Source organism: Alexandromys fortis, unplaced genomic scaffold (assembly GCF_014885135.2).
Source record: "Alexandromys fortis isolate MF-2015 unplaced genomic scaffold, M_Fortis_MF-2015_v1.1 scaffold_102, whole genome shotgun sequence".
Lineage (NCBI taxonomy): Eukaryota > Metazoa > Chordata > Mammalia > Rodentia > Cricetidae > Alexandromys > Alexandromys fortis.
Genome location: NW_026067984.1, coordinates 6,297,988 through 6,318,048, shown reverse-complemented (window position 1 = coordinate 6,318,048; position 20,061 = coordinate 6,297,988). Strand labels below are relative to the sequence as shown.

General features: G+C 36.7%; 1 protein-coding gene across 3 annotated transcripts in view; it reads right to left on the bottom strand.

Moving 5' to 3' along the window:
* The window catches only part of Lrba (LPS responsive beige-like anchor protein), a 468,170-nt gene that overhangs the window by 124,555 nt on the left and 323,554 nt on the right, over positions 1-20,061 (bottom strand). For all 3 annotated transcript variants that reach the window (XM_050158812.1, XM_050158811.1, XM_050158813.1), the window contains exons 42-44: positions 18,655-18,757; positions 16,723-16,838; positions 14,553-14,665 (exon numbers count right to left, since the gene is read on the bottom strand). In XM_050158812.1, coding sequence (XP_050014769.1) covers positions 14,553-14,665; positions 16,723-16,838; positions 18,655-18,757 — 332 coding nt within the window. The remainder of the gene's footprint in view (positions 1-14,552; positions 14,666-16,722; positions 16,839-18,654; positions 18,758-20,061) is intronic.

Below are 20,061 nucleotides of genomic sequence, written 5' to 3'. Positions count from 1 at the left end.
GCTGTGTCACACACCAGCGCCGCAATCCTCCTTTACTATTGACGGTGAGATATGAACCACTGCAGCTGATATCAGCCTTTCAGAGGTGACATCCCACAAACTCCTGGGCCATGTTTGTAGCTAACAAGGACAAAACAGTTGTGACTGAATTGGCAAGAACCCCAGAAGTCCTGTATTGCAGAAACCTGTTTGAATGAACAAATCAGAAATCCACGAACTCGGGGTCTTTCACACCTTAGGTGTATAAGATGTCTAAAGAAAAGGTGTTAAGAGGAGAAAGTTAAAGAGATAGGAAAAAATGTCTTGAGCACATCCCAGGAATAAACATCCTGAAAGAGTTAAAGAAAGCTGCTTTTCAAAGATCCTTTCTGTGGTATACAGAGAAACGAAAATATATCAAAGTAAAAAGGGTTCCAGAACGGAACAAGAGGACCACCACAACTCTGATCTGAAAGCCATTCCACACCGTCATGGACATACAGAGTGACTGAAAGTCTGGGATGAACACACAAGCAGTGTATCCACTTCTAAAAGTAGAGAGTATCTGCACATACTGATAGAGCTGCTGCAAACTGAAGGCAAAACACTGATTTAGAATAGAAGAACTGCTGAACTCACTATTCTCTAGCAGTCTTTACATTATACAGATGTGGACGGTAAATATTAAGGGCACAGTATCTGATGTATATGAACAGATTAAGGCTAACAGTTCCGAAAATAGCAAAAGAAAGGTTATATCAAAAAAAGTCAGAGAATACTGTAATTATTTTTGGAAATATTCCAGGAAGTAGGTGCATAGGCCCAAAGAAATGCACCACACGACAACCATGATTCTGTTTGGTGGACATAAACAAAGATTCTCAGACTCCTAGGTAAATAAGCTATCTTCAAAAGCAATTCTGTGATATACAGGTCTATAAGCGCCCTCCACTTGCGGGTATGAAAAATGTTAAGTTTGGGAGAAATAAAATGGACCTGTGGCTGGTCATCTGCTTGATGACAGCAGAAAGAGTTAGGGCACTTAGACAAACTGTAAGCCAGTCCTAGAACAGTGTGTGCTGCATGGGGAAAATGTAAATGCCAATGCTGAATTCAGAAGGTTATTAAAATCCATTCGTTGGAGTTTAGGTTAAATTAAGACACACTTAAAAAGAAAAGAAGAAAAAGAAAAGCCGGGTATAGTGACATAGACCTTTGATCCTAGCAGTAGGAGGCAGAAACTGGCAGACTTCCGTGGGTTCAGGGCCAGCCTGGTCTAAACAGTGAATTGCATGTCAGGGACACCCATGTACTACAAAAGAAAGAAAAAAAATATGACATACTACTTGAAAATGTACTGCATTTGTACACGACAACACAGTAGTTCATACTGTATTGTCACAATGCTTCTTCCTACTCATGTAATGTCTGGAGAAGCACTGTAGGAGACAGTATCCCAAATCAACACAATGCATGTTTTTCTCTTGGAGACATGCATATCCAGTTTGTAGGCACTGTCATTAATGTCTCCTATTTATGTCCCTTTTTTAACTCTGATAACTGCGTACCACACCAGTGAACACAAATGAGAGCAGAAATCTATATGTGGTTCAAGATTTTAAAAGAACACCATGGTTATTCTGGCTGTATCCCATCCGCCTTTCAGGGGTCCCCACCCTTCTCGGAAAGAAAATAAACGAAGAATCTTTGTTATTCAGGCCACACTGCACTGTAGGAAGCACAACTGCTTTATTCTAGTTCTAGCATCTTTTGTATCTAGATGACAAATGTAACAAGCCTGCTCATCATTTTTGCACAGTCTTGGCTGGTGGGGTTTTTGTCACATGCTATACATGACCGGGATACTCGGCACTTATCTTCATACACCCCCGACTGTATTTAACATTGCCAAGGAAACAATTCCATCAGCTTGCTTTTATAGCTTTTAGAGTTAACAAATAAGCACTTTTGCTTTCAAGTAGCAGGGATATTTTTAATCCCCTGCAAACACTGTTTACAGGGCTTCTATGGTGCATTATTATACACCGCTACCCCTTTCAACTGAATAAAGTGTTTCAGTTTACTGATAGTCCTATGGAGAATTCAAATAATTTCAAATATTCAGAATGCCGACTCAGGAGTGATGCCATTACGATCTGCTTTGTTCTGCTCAGCTGGTATTGCAGGACTACGCCTCTGAAAAAGTCACATAAGCTGATGAACATAATGCAGATGAACAACGCTAGTACTGAGCGAAATGCCAAGAACAGCCCAGAAACCAACATATAATTTATAGAGGATATTTTAAAGTAATTATGAAAATAATAAAAATAAAAGAGTTCCAATGTTGCTAAAAATGTTCATTTGTATATAAACACAACTGTTCATTTTCAGAACCATTTAAGACAATTAAAATCAAATAATCTACCTACAGGGTAAATCAAGGTTGATAGCTCTGAATAGTTCAACAGTTTACATAGACAGTACTTTGCCAAATAACAAAATTAGCCAAGGAAAGGGGGCTTAAGATGAATAAGAATAGGTTACTGTTCATTTGGACCAACTATTATATTTTAGGAGAAATGTTAAACATCAATATAACACTTAGACCTAGGACGAAGAAGTTGGCTTAATAGGTAAGTACTTTTTGTGCACGCCTAATGTCCCAGGTTGGGATACAGCACCCATGTGAAGCTAGACACTGAGGTTCATGAACCTGCAACCACAGCACAACTCTACAGATGGGAGACAGATACAACAGCAGCCCAGGAAGCTCAAAGCCAAGTAGTCTGGCACATACAGCAAAGAGGAATAGAGAGCGTATAGAAAATAAGACTGACACATGGCGGTACATGCAAGCCACCCCTCTGCCCACCCCAATATTAAAAGTAATCAGATTATAGCATACAAGCTAAAGGCGCCAAACTACAGATAAGCACCTGAGTTGTATCAGTAACTAAAGAGCTACTGGACCATTTGGGGCTGCTGGGAAAAGGAGAACCAGTTTTCTTTAAGGCTATGAATCTTCACAGGTTGACCATGCTCCAGTGGGTAGACCTATGCCTAGGGAGTATATTGGTGGTGCAAATAAGACTTTGGGTCATTAAAAAAAAAAAAAAGAGGAAATGAAACTGAGAGAGGTTGGAATATGTGAATGGTCCAGGAAGGAATGGGGGTAAACATAATCAAAATATGAAATTTGAATGAATAATCAAAGCATGAAATTTTCAGAGAATAAAATATTATATTTAAAAAACAACCTGAGTTGTAATGCATTTTAAAAGTACTAGGATACTTCAAATATCAAACAAGGAGACAAACTATTATTGGGTAGTAGTTAAATAACTGACTTTCAGGAGAGATGTGGCAATTATTATCAGTTTAGCCAGTTAATCACAATAACCGCAATAGTTGGAACAGAGGAGATCCTAGTAATTCTCACGGCTCATGGATAGCTATTAGATCATACATAAAACTAGCCAATGTTAGTAACACTTACTGGGTTGATCTTGACTAATGAGAGACCTGACAGAAAACTGGTCAGAGTAGCACATTGCCAGAACAAGCCTATTCCTGGCAAGCATGGGCAGACAACACTGTCCTTAAGACAGTCCCCAGGCTGAGGGATCAAATGGAAGCTGGCTACTAAAACAATCACCCCAGGAGTCCTACTCATGCTGCTCTAAAGGACAATGAAGAAAGGGAGAAATGGGGAAAATCCCACTCTTCTACCTTCTAATCTATTCAGGACCTCAGTAAATTGAAAGACACACACACAGAGAAAACACCCACAACTGCAAAATGAGTAACTTATCCTACTGCAAGAGGAGTGTAAAAAAATGGCAAATAGATTCACAAGTACTACCTAAAATTTATCTTAATTTCCTGTACAAGTGATATGCTAAAATGATCACCAATACCTAAAATTTGCATTTAATTTTCTTTTTTGGATATAAAGATATTGACATAGATATCACTTATTGGTTCTGTTTCTTTAGATATTGTGACAAACTCACCACACCTAGAGGCAATGTAGTTAATTAAGTTAGAAGTTAAAAAAAGAAGAGGCAACAAAAGATTCCATCCATCGCCTATGATGGGTGTGGGTTGAACAATGAAACACCTTAAAGTACTGTTACCAGTTATTCCATTATAAAGTTAAATTCAGAAAGAAGCAATTTTAAAAAAAATGGCTACTTATATTTGCCTGTGTTTTTCATGCACCGATACAAAATTTCAATAGGGAGCACTTGCATTTTTATTTAACATCAATATTTAAATTACAACCACTTATGAAAGACAATATAACATTGTAAGCAGTCTTTCTTCCAAATGATGAACCTTTTAAAATGACTCCAAACTTGTCATAATTTTAGATCATGATAAAAGTTACTTTAAAATATGTGAACGTCAAAGAATACACTAAGGTAAGAATTCTGAGAATGAAAATACTAAACTTGTTTCCAAAATAATTTATATTTTTAAAGCTGAGTTGACTATTTCCCATTGAAAGGAAACTGGGCATCTTAGGAAATGGTTCATTCTGATTCTGGAGTGAGCAGTACATAAAATGCAGGACCACAAGAAGATGGAGCTGTCAAATATTCATGGGGTATCAATTGGTCATCCATCACAGTGCCACATCTGACAGAAAGAACTTAAGGTAGAAAGATTTATTAAGAACTCTCTTGCCCACTGTGGTGGGGAAGGCATGGCTGAGCAGCTCAGTCTGTGGTGGCAGGAGCATGTGGTGGAGGCTGTTCACATCACACAGGATCAGAGAGCACAGAGCCCCAGGAACCAGAGACAGATACCACCTTTGAAGGCCACTCAGGCTCTGCCTCCTAAATGGTCAATGGCCTCTCAAAACAGAATTACTAGCTAAGGAATGAGTGTTCAAAACATCATCCTCTGTGGATGTTTCAGAGACTCAAAGCCTCACAAACAGGATTTATCTAAGTGACAGAGAACACTCATGGGAGGTCACACTAGAAAGTCATGACAATTTCATTGTCATAGAAAACAATGCCCCTTTCTCTTAGAATTAGAAAGCACCAAGGTAAGGTTGCTCTTCACCTGTGAGGTGGGGTGCAACCTGGGGCGTCTGAGACAGGAAGACCAGCCTGGGTTACACAGTGAGACTTTCTTTAAAACAGGAAGGTTGGGAGAAAGCTGTCCTTATTCTACTAAGAAAAAGACTATAAAATGCTAACTATTCTTAAGATCCTTGTAGAGAACTAAGGTAGAAAATAACCAAGTGAACTGAATCTACCAGACTACAAGATTCTCAATTGAGAGGTTGTACAGAAGTATAAAATATTGACAAACGAAGAGAGTACCAACACAAAGATAAAAAGATTCTTAAAATACCTAGTTTGAGTGAATATACCAGTTTAGAAAATTTGGTAGATCTCAAGACAAGTGCATTCACATTTATGTCCCCCCCCCCCCATGGGTCTGTACTGGGTACAGAGTATAGCACGTACAGACAGGGGACCAGAGAGAAGTCCTCAGTTTGACAGAGGATGTGACTTACTGCTCCTGGGATTAGGTACACAACATCTTCACTAATACTAACTCTTCTCATACATGAGACCATCCCTTAAGCTGCCAGGGAGGATGCTGATTCTATCACCAAGAGCCTGGGCAAATGCAGGAAAAGGAGAAGAATCTACTACAGGAGGGTGGAAGGCAAACACACTGCTTCTGAAAGAGGGTCAAAGCAAAACCCTTCACTTTGGAGAATGCCAAAAATTCTCTCTTGGATAAACGTTTTAAGTAAGAGGACTATCCTGGAGACAGACTGGGAAAATCTTCCCTGCTCAAGATCTGTCACAGATGCAAAGCAGTTTGGATGGCATAAAAGCTGGAATCCAGAAAGCTGAAAAGGTCGTTCTGGAGAACACACAGACTGGAATGCTTAAGACGGCATATGGCTTGGAATTGACAAACTCTAACCACCATAGCCTGGCACTTACTAGTTAGCACTAATAGGTTTACTTGTAGACGAAAAATTATAGAAAAAAAATATCTCTATGGTATAGGTTCACAAAAACTAATGAAGGAAAGGAAAGGAAAACTGAGGAAGTACTTCCAGCACCATTGGGCATACAGAAACACAAGCCTGTGCAGTATTAAAGATAACAGCAAAGAGCTCAAATGGCCTCATGGATTAGATGGAACTCTACACACCCTGCTCACAGAAGAGCTCAAGTGGCCTCACGGATTAGATGGACCCCCCCCCCCCAGCTCACAGAAGAGCTCAAGTGGCCTCACGGAGTAGATGGAACTCTACACACACGGCTCACAGAAGCAGCACCTCACACAGTTCTTCCTGGAAGATATTCGTATCTCTGTAATCTTTTCCTATCCCAGAGAATATAGAATTGTACAAATAACTTAGAAAATGGCAGATGAAGGGAAACAAGAAATAAAGGAATAAAATTAAAAAATAGAAAGGATTTTAGGGGAGAGGCAGGGAGTGGAACAGATAAAAATGTAGAGCTCAATAAAAATCAATAAAAAATGTAAAAAAAAAAAGAAGAAGGCTTTTAAAAACCTGCAGAAGGGATGATGAACTGTCTCGATGTTGCCACACGAACATAAGCGCCTGAGGTCAGACCCTTCCCACACATGGATCTGGGTATCGTGGAATGCACCTGGGATCTCTGTCTGGTGGGGCAGACAGGAGGCGCCCAGAAGCATGCTGCCCAACCATGAGCTCCAAAGTCACTAAAACATTGTCTTAAAAAATAAGATGGAGAATGACAAAAGACACCTGACATTGATGGTCCAAACATGCACACACACATAAACACACACATGTGCACAAACCACAACACACACAATAATAAAGCAAGCCATATCAAAATTATCATTAAGTATAAATGATATCAATATTGAAATTAAAATGTAGAGAAGAATGTAAGATTAAATATAAAACCACATAGTGTTAGATACTCTCCACAAAAAGTACTGTTAAAATGTAAGCACATAGTTTGGGTTTTAAAGATGGAAAGAAGATACTGTAAGGAGTCACTGAAACAACATTGCCATACACATATCAGAAAGAGCAGTACACTTGCTACTAAGTGTAAGGTAAGAAAACAGATACACAAATATGTTTATTAGGAAAACATAATTTTAAAATGTGTGTGTGTGTGTGTGTTAGTTTCCTGGGACTCCTGCAACAAAGTATAGTGGCTTCAAACAGTAGAAACTTATCACCATCTGGTTACAGAAAACTCAAATGATGCTGTTGTCAGGGCCAGGGACATGATCTCTCTGAAGCCTCTCAAAGACGATCCTCCGTGGCAGCATCACCCTTAACCCGACTTCTGCTATCACAGAGCTCCCTCCCTGTTTGCCAGGTGCCCTCCTCTCCTCATCAACATCACTTACATTAGATGTGGGCCCATTCTAATGACTGCAACTTAGTGTTACTACAGCCGTGAAGACCTCGTTTACACAAAAAGTATATTCACAAGTACCAGATTAAGAGTTTAGGGCTTAAATGTTATCTTTAAAAAAAAATTGAACCTGAGTCTTCTGGAAGAGCAACCAGTGCTCTTAAACTCTGAGACATCTCTCAAGCCCTTTAAATGTTTTATTTGGGAACACATCAATCCATATCTGATGGAAAATATATGACAAAATGGGACATAACTGAAGATACTTAAATAAGTCTAAATTACTGCATTTTCGGTAAAAAAATTTAATTAAACAAATGGAAGATATAACATTCATGGATTACAAAATTCAATATTGCTGATACATTACATTTTGCCAAAAATGGCCTAAATATCAACGTAGCCCCTACAAAAAAACCTTGCAAAGTTTTTAAAAATTAGAAATTGACAAACTAATTCTCAAAAACAAAAAAAAAAACCAGAATTGCTAATTTTGAAAAATATTGTAGTTGAAAGAGTCACATAGCCCGCTTAGACATGTATTTGACAAAACAGAATCCAGAAGAACTACACATACATGGTCAGCCAATTCCAGAAAAACAACCAGGAATATCTAAGACAGTCTTTTAAAAAACACATTCTTATGTTTATGTGTTAGAGGTGTGCTGGTGTGCCACGGTGCATACATGTCATTCGGCATGTGTCGGGGTTAGAAGACATCTTGCAGGACTCAGTTCTCCCCTTCTTCCACATGGGTCCCAGGGATCTAGTTAAGTTAGATGACTTAGTAGCAAGTCATCCTGCAGGTCAAACTTCACAGTCATTACAATAAGTTGGACTTACATGAATAAAATAAGAACTTCAACCCCTAACTTTGTACCTCTAACATATTCTAGACAAAAAAAAGTAACACCAATAAGCACAATATAAGAGAATAATGGTGCATGATTCAATTTGTTTCTAGAAAAGCCAATTATCACCACTGGCTCACACCATTAGGTCACAGATGATTCAGATCAGTAGCTCCCAACATTTCTAAAGAAGCCTCTCTGCATCTCTTCTCTTTTTCCCAACACACATTTATTTGAATTCCCAGACCTCCTGCAATGAATCCAGAGTTTCCACCAAAGTCTGCAGGCTTGATGTAACTGCCACATCTTTATCTTTCTTTCCACTAGGAACACTCAGAAAAATGTTCTATTTTTAACACTGACTACTTTTATCTTCTTTTTATGTTTATACAACAATGCCTGAAATTTACACTAATAACTTCTTATTATTCTTTTGTATTCTTCTTGAATATTTAAAGAGAGAGTTTCAGGCTATAAAGTGACTTAAATTTTTATATTTTTAACTACTATAAGATTACATTCTAGGATTTCTTCTAAACAGGGAATAGCACCGTCATAAGGGCTATTAGGTATGAAAAATTTACACTTTGAATAGTTACGATAGTTACTAATGTGTTTTAGTTACTTTATACTTTATAAAGTTACCACTCAGAATATATCACAGTAAATCTTTAACTTCCCCAAATCACTGACATCATTAAACTAATTTTAAAAGTAACAAAATTAGTATAGCTTACCAGAATCTATTTCCAGTAAAACACACAATTTTTGTTTCTTCCTACACTTAAAATAACTTGATACTCTACTGTTTAGTATAGTTTTTATCCTGAGGTAATGACATGCTTACAGGAACTATCCTTTGCTACTTTCAAAAGCTTGGTTCAAATTCCAAACTGTACAATCACATTTTCAAAGATTACTTTTCTAAAAGCTAAGTTGTGTAAAATATAGGTTTTCTATCATTGTTGTGAGATAACATGGAATCTGTCTGAAAAGTCTTTCAGTAGTAGATGATCTCATTCACTACTGTTTTGAACACAATCCTCAGAATAATGCACAAAAAGCACAAAGTAAATACTAAATAATTGTTACTCAAATGACTGGGCTTTATAACAATAAAAATGAAAAAACTGGGCAAAAGAATAAGAGACAATTTATTACGTTTTCCACTATAAGAAATACTGCATGCCATTCATAATTAATAGAACACACCTAGGTGCGGTAGCCCATGCCTTTAATTCCAGCATTTAGGAAGCAGAGGCAGGAGGATCTTGGAGTTTGAGGTCAGCCTATTCTACATATTGAGTTCCAGGGCAGAAATAACTAAATAGCAAGACTCTGTCTCAAAACAAACAGCCTGAAATCAGAATGATGGTACGTTATTTTTTAAAAAACTGAAATATTTCCCAAGTGTTAGATAACAAGTTTGACATAAATTAATAACAGGTGTTCCCTACTCTGAATCTACCAGAGTTTGTAACTAAAAACTAAACTAGGAAAGTAGAAAACACTGTTGGATAAAACTATTAATGCTATGTAAATAAAATCAATCATTTATAAATTGTCATAAACGGTAGCTCCACCCAGAGCAGGGCAGCATGATCGGGAAGGAATACGTAGCCTGGAGCGGGATTGATGGCTGGCAGGGCGCTCTGGGGTACGTCAGGATTAGCCATACCCTGACAGTAATATTAACCAAAATCCATTTCAGTTACTTCAGTTTATCATTTTCTGACAAATGTTGAGAAAGACTGTCTTCAGAAGCTGCTTAAATTAAGTGTTGGGTTAACCTCTGTTAGTCATTTAAAACTTTACCAGAAAGAAACCTTAGGAGGAATCTGTCTGTTTAATTACTCTACACAGACAATTCTATTTGTACTTTGATGAACTTGGCATTAAGTTCTCAGAAGTAACATAACCATAGTTTAAACTAATATAAACACTGAACAAGCAACAATTCAAATAATCAATAGCTATTTAAATAGTTAATAATTCAATATGAACATGATTAATTTGAATAGTTATTATTAATGATAATTAACACATCCTTGCTTATTAAGGCACTCCTGCTACTTCATTCCTCCTCTTGCGGCTGTTCTTTACACCTTTCTGGCTGTTGTAGTCTTTGTCACCCTTTCACACCGTAGGCTGTGTTTAAATGTTTACCGTTTCTAGCTACATACAACTCACTCTATAAAATGAGGCGCTAGGATAGCAGGCATACGTGGAGCACAAGCTGTGCATCCCAGTGGGTTTTCAGGAAGGTAAACCAGGTGGGTACTGAATGAAAACCCAAGATGCTAACATTTTTAGAGTCTTTTCTCTTGCTCCATCAGTATGTCTAAAGGGCAACACAACCCTGTCTCGCTGTGCGGGCCTGGCACAGATGTCTGGAGAAATTGGACAGTGGGACAGTATCAGGGCCTGGCACTTTCACTGTTCAGTCTCCGAGGCTTTCTGTCTTTCACGGTAACTTTCTTCTGCTGCATATGGTGTTCTAGCATCAGAAGCTTCTTGTACTTTTCCAAGAACTAAATCCATTGCCATTTTTGCCAACACAAAAAGAAAGGCAAATGGACTTGGGCAGGAAATGGATGTAACGCTCTGGTTATACCTGAGTTCTCCAGATAGGGACAGACTGAGATTACTGCATGAAGAAACGTGATTTGGACTCCGGCACCTCACTCAATCTTAGTCCCCTACTCTGTGAGGACTGGGGGCAGGGAAGACAGGACACGTACATGCTCCTGGGGAAAGCAGCTCCTAGAGCCTCCCTCACACTCCTACAGATAAATCCTGAACTGCTCTGACACCATTTTATACTGACCAGACTACAACTCCCAAACATCACGTGAAACAATTTATGCTATAATCTCCAAGATCAAAATGGCAACAGCACCCATGTTTGATACAAAGAGTAAAAATTCTGGATGTATCTCATCAGCCATTTGTTTTCCGGCATTATACTTTTAAAACAATTTAAGATCAATTAGCTGTTGTTCTTCCATTATAAAGCCTTTCCTATAGATTGAATTCCTTTGGTTTCAGTAAATCTCAATAGACAGAAAACAAAATAAATGCTGTTATGCCCAAACTGTCTGAGCACTGATCTCCACCACCCGAATGCATTCTTCCCCCTCTGTGACATGGAGATGGTATATTGATTCCTTGTGTATCTGCTACAGGGCAGACGGAAAGCACTGGCATTCGTCAGAAACAGCACTTAAAACTTAAAGAGATAAAGAAGTGCTGTCTGATCAACAGCAGCTAAATGTCGGTAGTCAATTCCAGGTCAAGATGTTCACTGTATGGTAAATGTGCATGTTAGAGAGACGTATCTCATACATAAAAATATACACACCAATCTACGACGGCAGAGGAGGGATGAGAACCACCCAACACAATCAGCAGCTACTCAGCAATGAGTAAACAAAATCTGCTGCGTTTTCACTGGTCCTCTGTAGGCTCTGCGCACTCCCTTGTGAGAAACAGTAACTGAACAAGAGCACTGGGAGCTGTAGATTACAGAGGGTGAGTAACAGCATTGTAACAGGTTATAAAAGCAGTGACTTCACAGAGCTGATACCGGACTTTAAGACTAGCTTGCTTCCCCGTCTTTGGAAGGTAAACTCAGGAAAGCACATTATGAGCTGTGGTCCTCCATCTAGCACGCAGCTCCTCTGTATGTGCCCATAACATAACCATAAAACATAACAGCACACACACATCTTTGCACTCCAAGGGCAAAAAGGGGTTTTTCTTTGTTCTTTTTCTCAAACTCTTCTTAGTATTTCCTTCATTTTCAATCTATGAATTCTAATTAATAAAAAATAAAGTATTTTCTTGTTTCTTGACACTTCTTGTTTTTTCCAATTTTCAATATTCCCTCATTTCTAAGAAGACTTTTTTTTTAAACTGCTCCATTCATACTTTTTCTGTGCTAAAAGATTGATCACAAAAAGAATTCAGAAGAAAGGGTGTTGATTATATTAATTCAGCATCAGAAAGAAAATTCCCTGTGTAACAATGGAAAAGATTATCAAATAAAATTGTAGCTCTATGCCAAAGCACTAAAACTCCCTTGAAAACCAGCTTTGGGGAAATTAATGGACATAAATAATTTGATACATTTTAAAGCCAGTCAGGCTTCATTATCTACTTAGCAATAGCATAACATCTGTTTATGCTCTAAATTATGCTTTGCACACTATGTTTTCCCAGATTTCAGAAGCTTATTTAAACAAATAGTAATGCCTGCTTTGGGACAAATTTTAATATAATTCTAACATAATCACCATTTGTATACATAGAACTTATTTATATATAAGACATGCTCTTGTAAATGTATGTATAAGAAAAAATTTAGACATGTATTGCTTAGAGTTTCAGGAGATCTTTCTACTCCAAGGAATAAGGCAGTTTTTAAGTAAATCACACTTTTTATAGATACAAAGTACAATTTCTAAATATGTAATGCACTTGATTATTTCATTTAAAATAATGTAGTTAACTCCAAATTCACTAATTTCATTAATATTTAATGAAGGCAGTTAGCACTGGTAGAATTCCATTCTCATGAACCTGAATGACATTTGAAAGATCTGAACAACCGGTGCTTAATTGAAAAGGAAATAGTTTTATGGTATGCAGTTGTGGCTTAATATTCCCCACTACTGATCTTGGTGCACTTGCAGTTCTTCCTGAAAGCATTTTTTAAAGAAGTATTCCTTTCTCAACCAAGAGTAAAATCTTCTCATAAATATCTCAAAATGGATACCTTTATAATCAAAGGAATAAGAATTAAGAACAATAAAGGCACTATATCATACTCTAAATATTTCTGTTTGCATGCATGCACACACATACACATGCAAACGCACTTGACTGTTTAGAGGCCAGAGGTTGACAAGAAAATGGTTTGCTTAACTGCTTTTTCATTCCACTTTTTTAAATTAGTGTTTCTCACTGAGCATGGAGCTCACAGTTTGGCTAGAGTAGCTGGCCAGCAAGCCCCAGGGATCTGCTTGTCTCTATACCGTGGCACGGAGGTTACAGGTGCATACCACCTAGTTTTCACACGGGTGCTGGACTCATGTCTTGATCAGCACGTGTTTCACTCACAGGACTATCATATTTTCAGAAAAAGAAGAGCAAAGATACAAGGGGCAAATATGAGGCATTTGAGGACTAGATTTGAACAAAGATGGGCACAACAGCAGAGAAAAGTTGCTGCACAGAACAGACAGTGTCCATATCCCAAATGCTACTGTTCACTAGGAGGAAATGTCAATGGCTGCGTGGCTGTCACTGTCTTTAGATGGACGAGGGTGACCCTCCAGCATTCCCAATATGCACCATGTGTGGGACGAATGAATACGACACTGGGAAGGAAACTGGATGGGGGACTGAACTTTCTCCATAAAACCATTTCTGCAGAAACCTGGTAGTGATTCCCTATCTGAGAGTGGAAGTCAGGGTAATCTAGGCTTTCTGCAGAGAAGAAAGGCAGTGCTAAGAGCAAGAAGAAATCTGATGTTCTGAGAAGTTACCACACAGTTACTGGGAAGGCAGTAGGAAGGCAGTGATGAACGAGAATTCCGCATCAGGAACAAGAAGATGCACAATGGGAGATACAGAAGTACTATGAGAGGAGAGAGGAAATTCTCAGGGAAGACCAAGGGAACGACTTCAAGATGAGGGCAGGCCACAAGAAAATAAAGACGTGACATAAGGCTGAGAAGCTAAGCTCTGAACTCTGGAAGACTCCCGTATACAGGGAGAAACTGCAAAAGTTACAATCAGATTTAAAGAGGATCACCTATATTTGGTTGTGATCCCTGCATTCTTGAGGCTGTGGGAGCATAGCTTGAGTTTGAGATCTGTCTGATTTACATAGTGAGTTTTGAAATATAAAAAGAGGACCCACATGCTTATGTTTGAGGAATTACCAGAGGACAAGAGACAGCCATGGCAACCTGAGGCAGGAAGTCCCTTGTTTGCTAGGAGAGTTCTGTTCATAACTTCTTATTTGCTTTATTAACTACAAAAGCCCTTAGAAGGTCCTAATGGAGGACAGTGTTTCCTTGAATGCTTATGGAAGAATGCGTACAATAATGTTTTTAACTTGTCATTGAGTTTATTATAAACATTATTTTTAAATCTAAAGTTAAATAACATAAATGTATTTAAAAGATAAAACATGTATTTAAGGTAAAATGATATTTTAAGATTTTTAAAACATATTAAAATGAATCTAACTTGCTTTTAAATAAAAGGCAAATATATATACTTCAAATAATTACTAAAACATTACCTTGGACAAATCTCTGAAGTTGCTTGGCAAGGTAAGATCTAATTCTTCTGATTCATAATTAGTGATGACCCAGGGAAACACAGGATACTGATTTAAGTCATTATAACCCCGTCCTGGTAAAGAAGAAAATATCACTTTTATTTGGTGTAAAGCATGAAAGATTATCAAAATAACAAGAAAAACTAGTAATCTGTGTGCAAGTCATTGTATTTAATGTTATTTTGTGTTATCTCATTTGGCCTTTGCAATCGCACTGTGACACCGATATCATTGTATAGCACACATTTTTCATGAAAACACTGAGGCCCAAAGGCTAAGAGCTTCCCCCAAATCGTATGGCAAGTAATGCTGAAAACATCCTCAAATTTAGGTAAGTGCTCCTAGAGTTTATGTTCTTCTTTGAGCATATGGCAGGGCAGAATAAAGTCAGGTGGGAAATCCAAACAGATATAGGGAGAAAGTAGGTGGAACCAAGGAGACAGCATGTAGCTGCTGAAGGAGACAGACACCGGACCTTTACGCGGTAAGCCACAGCATTGTGGTGATACACAAAACAATAAAATGGGTTAACTTAATATATAAGAGTTAGTTAACGGGAAGCCTAAGTGATTGTAACTAATAGTTTCTGTGTGATTTCAGGTCAGGGCTGCTGGGAACAAACGAGAAGTCTCCACCTACAGGTCAGAAACCATCAAGGTTATTCCAACAGTCTCTCATCATTTACCTAACATCTGTAGTCAGCTGTATGCCAGGGGACTGCGGCTTGTGAATTCATATGGCAACTTAGTCTCGCAAAGGCCTCTGTCATCTGTCCAGTGCAGGCCCTCAGTACATTTCCTGGTAATTGCTCCCTAATTTTGCCTTCCACCTAGTAGTTCTACCCCAGCTTACCAACCTACCTAAAACCTCCAAGCTACTTTTTACAGCTCTAGTATTACATATTCTTAAAACCTTTACAAACCTCTGACCTGCCTGCCAACTCAGACTGAAAATACTCTATCTCAGTGTCGCCAAACTAACATTCATTTCCTCGTATCTTTGTGAGTAATACACCTTATGTATTCATATAAATTTGAGAACATAAATTATAACGTTGACTTTTCTACAAACACTATACTATATACTTCAAACACTATATTTTATATGCTTGCTTATAATTTTGGATTTACATAAACTAACTTCTGACCTCCCAAAAACCTCTTTTGTCAAAATAACATCTTTATCTGACTGGTGAAAACTTCATTTTCCTGCTTATTCCAAATTACTGGGTAAATATAATGTCCATTCCTCTTTGCATTTTAAATTCTCATATTACATATTTTTTAAGTCATTTAAGCATCTCTAATCCAAAAATATGAAATCCTACAGTATTGAAGTATGAAGTTTTGTTTTCAGGCCATTTTGGATTTGAATACTTGAATTAAACATACTTACCTCACAGTCCGCACACATTCCAAAATCTGAGAAATTCTGGAACCTGAAATCATTCTTGTCCTAAGCATTTCAAATAAGGGACATTCAACTTGTACTTATATTAGTAAGCAAAGTAATTACTCTGGGAGTAGAAAAATAACTTTTTCTGTTGGTATATCTTTTATGTCTCAAACATGTACCATGTCAGTTAACGGAACGAAGCCCAAATGTCACACTAGTAGACTCCCTGTGTGCTTACTCTAGATGCGTAGCATAACACTATTTCAATTCTTTATTTTTCGAAGAAACAGTTTCAATGGTGATTTTCAATATTACAAATATTGTAAGGGCCATTTAATATTTATATTTTCACATGAGTCTTAACATAAATATTCCTTTATCTATCATAGCTCATTGTTTCATCATAAACTTATTTTAATACATTAATATATTAATCAGTTCTTTTTATTTATTTTTTATTAATCAGTTCTTAAATTATTATACTGTTCTTCATTCCTACTGTTTCATAGAAGTACCATTTTGTATTACAAAACTGTAAATTCTTTTTCTTTTTTAAAAAATTAATTTCTAAGTAGTCAACCGTTCATATACAAAGTTATAAAACTCATTAGGAATCTACCTTAATAAGAGATTCAAATAGTAATAAAAATAAGCTCTTATGCCAATATAAAAATAACCTACCATATCACATTGGACACTTGTTATAAAAATAAGTCAAGGTGTGCACTTAATTCACCTGCTATTGTGTTGAGGAACATCAAGTACTCGAAGTTGGAAATCTCTCTGTGCTGCCACCGCTGAGTCATATTTGAAGCTTTAAATAGTTGACGTGGAGTGGATAATGAAATACGCCTTCAAAGAAGAAAATTTGAAATAAAACTAACTTAATATTAATTATAATAATAAATCATGAGCTATCTGTGCTCGTTCAATATTCTTAATGGAACATATAATTCTGAAAATTAGTATCCATGTCAGACCAATGAATATTAGCAATGTTTCAATCCAAAATTAATAGATACCAAATGACTCAGACTAGCAATAAGTCTATTATATCTATTTTGCTTGTTCAGGTAAACTGCCACTATAATGTCACTGTAATATTCAAAATCTGTATAGGTTGATTAAAACAGTATGATAAATGAATCCACAAAATGCCTAAAATTATATTCACATGCCTATCAAGTTTAAAAGTTATCTCTTAAAGATGAAACTTGAACATTATAATTTTAAATATTATATTTTCTCAGACACTGTAACAAGAGGAAAGACAAGATTAAGCAATTTGTAGGGTAGAATTAAGATAGAAGAAACTACTCAGGTGATTTTTTTTTAATAACAGTTGTAGTTCCTTAGAAGATCAAGTTAGAGAAATGTAAATACTTAATACACTTAGCCAAAAGATAAGCAGTGGGAATGAGGGCTGAGGAGCAGGACTAATATAACACCCTGCTGCCAAGTCTCAGGTCTGTACTGTCATGGTTCTTCCCATTACCAAGAGCCAAGTAATTATGTGTGGAAAAGATTTATTGAGGCATAATTCAAAATTATAAAATTATTCATTCTAAGAGTAGAAATTTCAAAGGCTTTGGAGGAAATTTTATAGTTTTGTGTTGTTAGCACAATCTGCTATAAAACATTTTTATAACAAAACTCCCGTCTCTGTATTTGCAGTTAATTCCCATTCCTAGTTCAACCATAAGCACCTACCAGTCTATTCTCTATTCTTGTAAACCTGACTTTCCTAGGTATTTCCTATAATCGCACATGGCACTATAGTTTGCATCAGGCCTCTTCTCACAAGAAAATGCTTTTTAAGACTGAACAAAATGATTACATGATTAGATATCTTTTTATTGCTTAATTATATTCTATTGTATGAACACAGAAAATGTATTTTATATAATTAATTTACATTCAAATTTCTTCTAGTTTTATGCTACTGTGATATGCACACATATCACAGAATGAACATACTTTTCACTTCCCTTGGAGAGATTCTTAGAGCATGAATTAATCAACTGTATACTGAGTTTCTTTTAGATTTTTACCAACTGTCTAATCTCTTGTCAAAAGTAGTGGGACTGTTAAATATTCTAACAAGCGACACCCACTACTGTATGTACATTTATTACACAGGGTATGAAATGCGATTCAGTTTTCAGAATCCTTCTGTGCTTATGGCCCCTTGCTAACATGTCTGCTTTTGCTGTGAAGGTGCTGTTTTTCTTCTTTGTAACGAGCATTCCAATCATTTTACAATATACTTAATATTTGGATATTATCTCTCTTTCTGTTTTTTTTTTTTGCCATTTTGATTAGAATATAGTGGTATCATATGGAAATACATTCCTTTTCCCCATAGGCCAAAATAAGAAGCATGAATTAAATCTTCTGACATATATGTGCATGTGTGCACATACAAATGTTCCTAGGAAAACTAGAGAACCTTTTTCTTGTAGTATTTTCAAACATGTTCTCTGAAAGATACTGCATTTTTTAAATTATGATTCAGTTGACCAACAATAAAACACACTTGTAATAACCATCATTTATTAAGATACAAAACTAAAGGTAATGTTTCAAAACAAATACAAATATTAATATATGTTAATTAACAATATTGTAATAAGAATATTTTCTATTTCCTTTTCAAATAAAACAGTACCTGGTCTGAGGTAATCCAAAGCTGGTTCCCACACCAACGCGAGGTAGATAGTTCACCACTTTCCTCACTGTGGCAGAGTCTGGGAAGTTGAACATCACAGCAACTACAAGTGATTTTTAAAAGTTAGACTACAGTGCTATCCTTCTGGGAAACTAGAATATTTACTCTCGGTGCAGGCATCTGTTAGATACACCTGGGACGACATCCTAACGCAGTAACAGTCTTCCACAGGTGGGCCTTGTTTCCTCCCTGGGTTCCACTTCCACACACGAGTTTCAGCAGTATTTACAGAAAAACTAACAATTGTCTCAGTGTAAGTATACAGGTACAACTGTGAATATACATATCCAATGTTCACGGCTCCAGTTCCTCGACAGGAGTTTTTAGAACTACTTAAAATTTACAGTACCCACCTTCCATTAAAAGTTACAAATATAGCTAACAAATAATCCATTGTACATCCAGAAATGACATTTGAAAGCAATTTTCTTTATAATATTTGAATATTTCTACTCCACATATTAATGTCAACCAGAAATATTTGTGTTTGGCTCTTAAGAAAATGTAAAATGCTTTCTAATCACTTCTTTTAAGGTAAGAGTAGAAGTATCTAGTAAGGAAATGTACTTGACATGTCAATTTTGCAAGCCATATGAAATATTTAGCTATCTTTAAAAAGATGATAGTCATAAAATAACACACTTTACAAGATATTAATTTCTTTAATCTCAAAAATCTTAATTATATATTAGCAGTATCAGAATCACATGTATGCTACAAACTCATCTAGAAGGCAGTCTTCTGCTTGGTCAGACAAAAATACTTAAGTTGTAAAAAATTTACTATGTTGCTGTAACTTTTAAACAATGGATTTACCACCAAGTCTTAAAACATAAGTAACAGGCCCATCAGTAAGCACAAAGTATGCTCTACTGCCATACATTGTTCTTGTAGTATTGAAATAAGACTTCCGTATATACCCACTATCATATTAAATATGAGGAAAGGACAAAGGATACGAGACTGTACACTATGTCAGAATACCTGGGCTTAGGTGAGAACTGTCAGGAAACACGCAAACGCAAAGATGTCTATAGAATTCCACTAAAGGAAAGTGAATGAGGATTGCAAGTGATAAATGCTGGAAGGTTGCCACTACTTCTGAATGAGCATGCAGACTGAAATAAAGTGTAATGTCTCAATTATTTATATAGAAAAATAATGCTTGCATTAGTAAAAAAAAAAAAAAGTATTGAGGATTGCAAAGGAGCTTATATGGATGTCAAAAAGCTTGTTCCCTAAATGTGCTTCTTTCTCTGTAAACACATGCTACTATACAGGGAAGACATGTATGCATATAATATATGTTCTTTTTTTTTTTTTTTTTGAGACAGGGTTTCTCTGTAG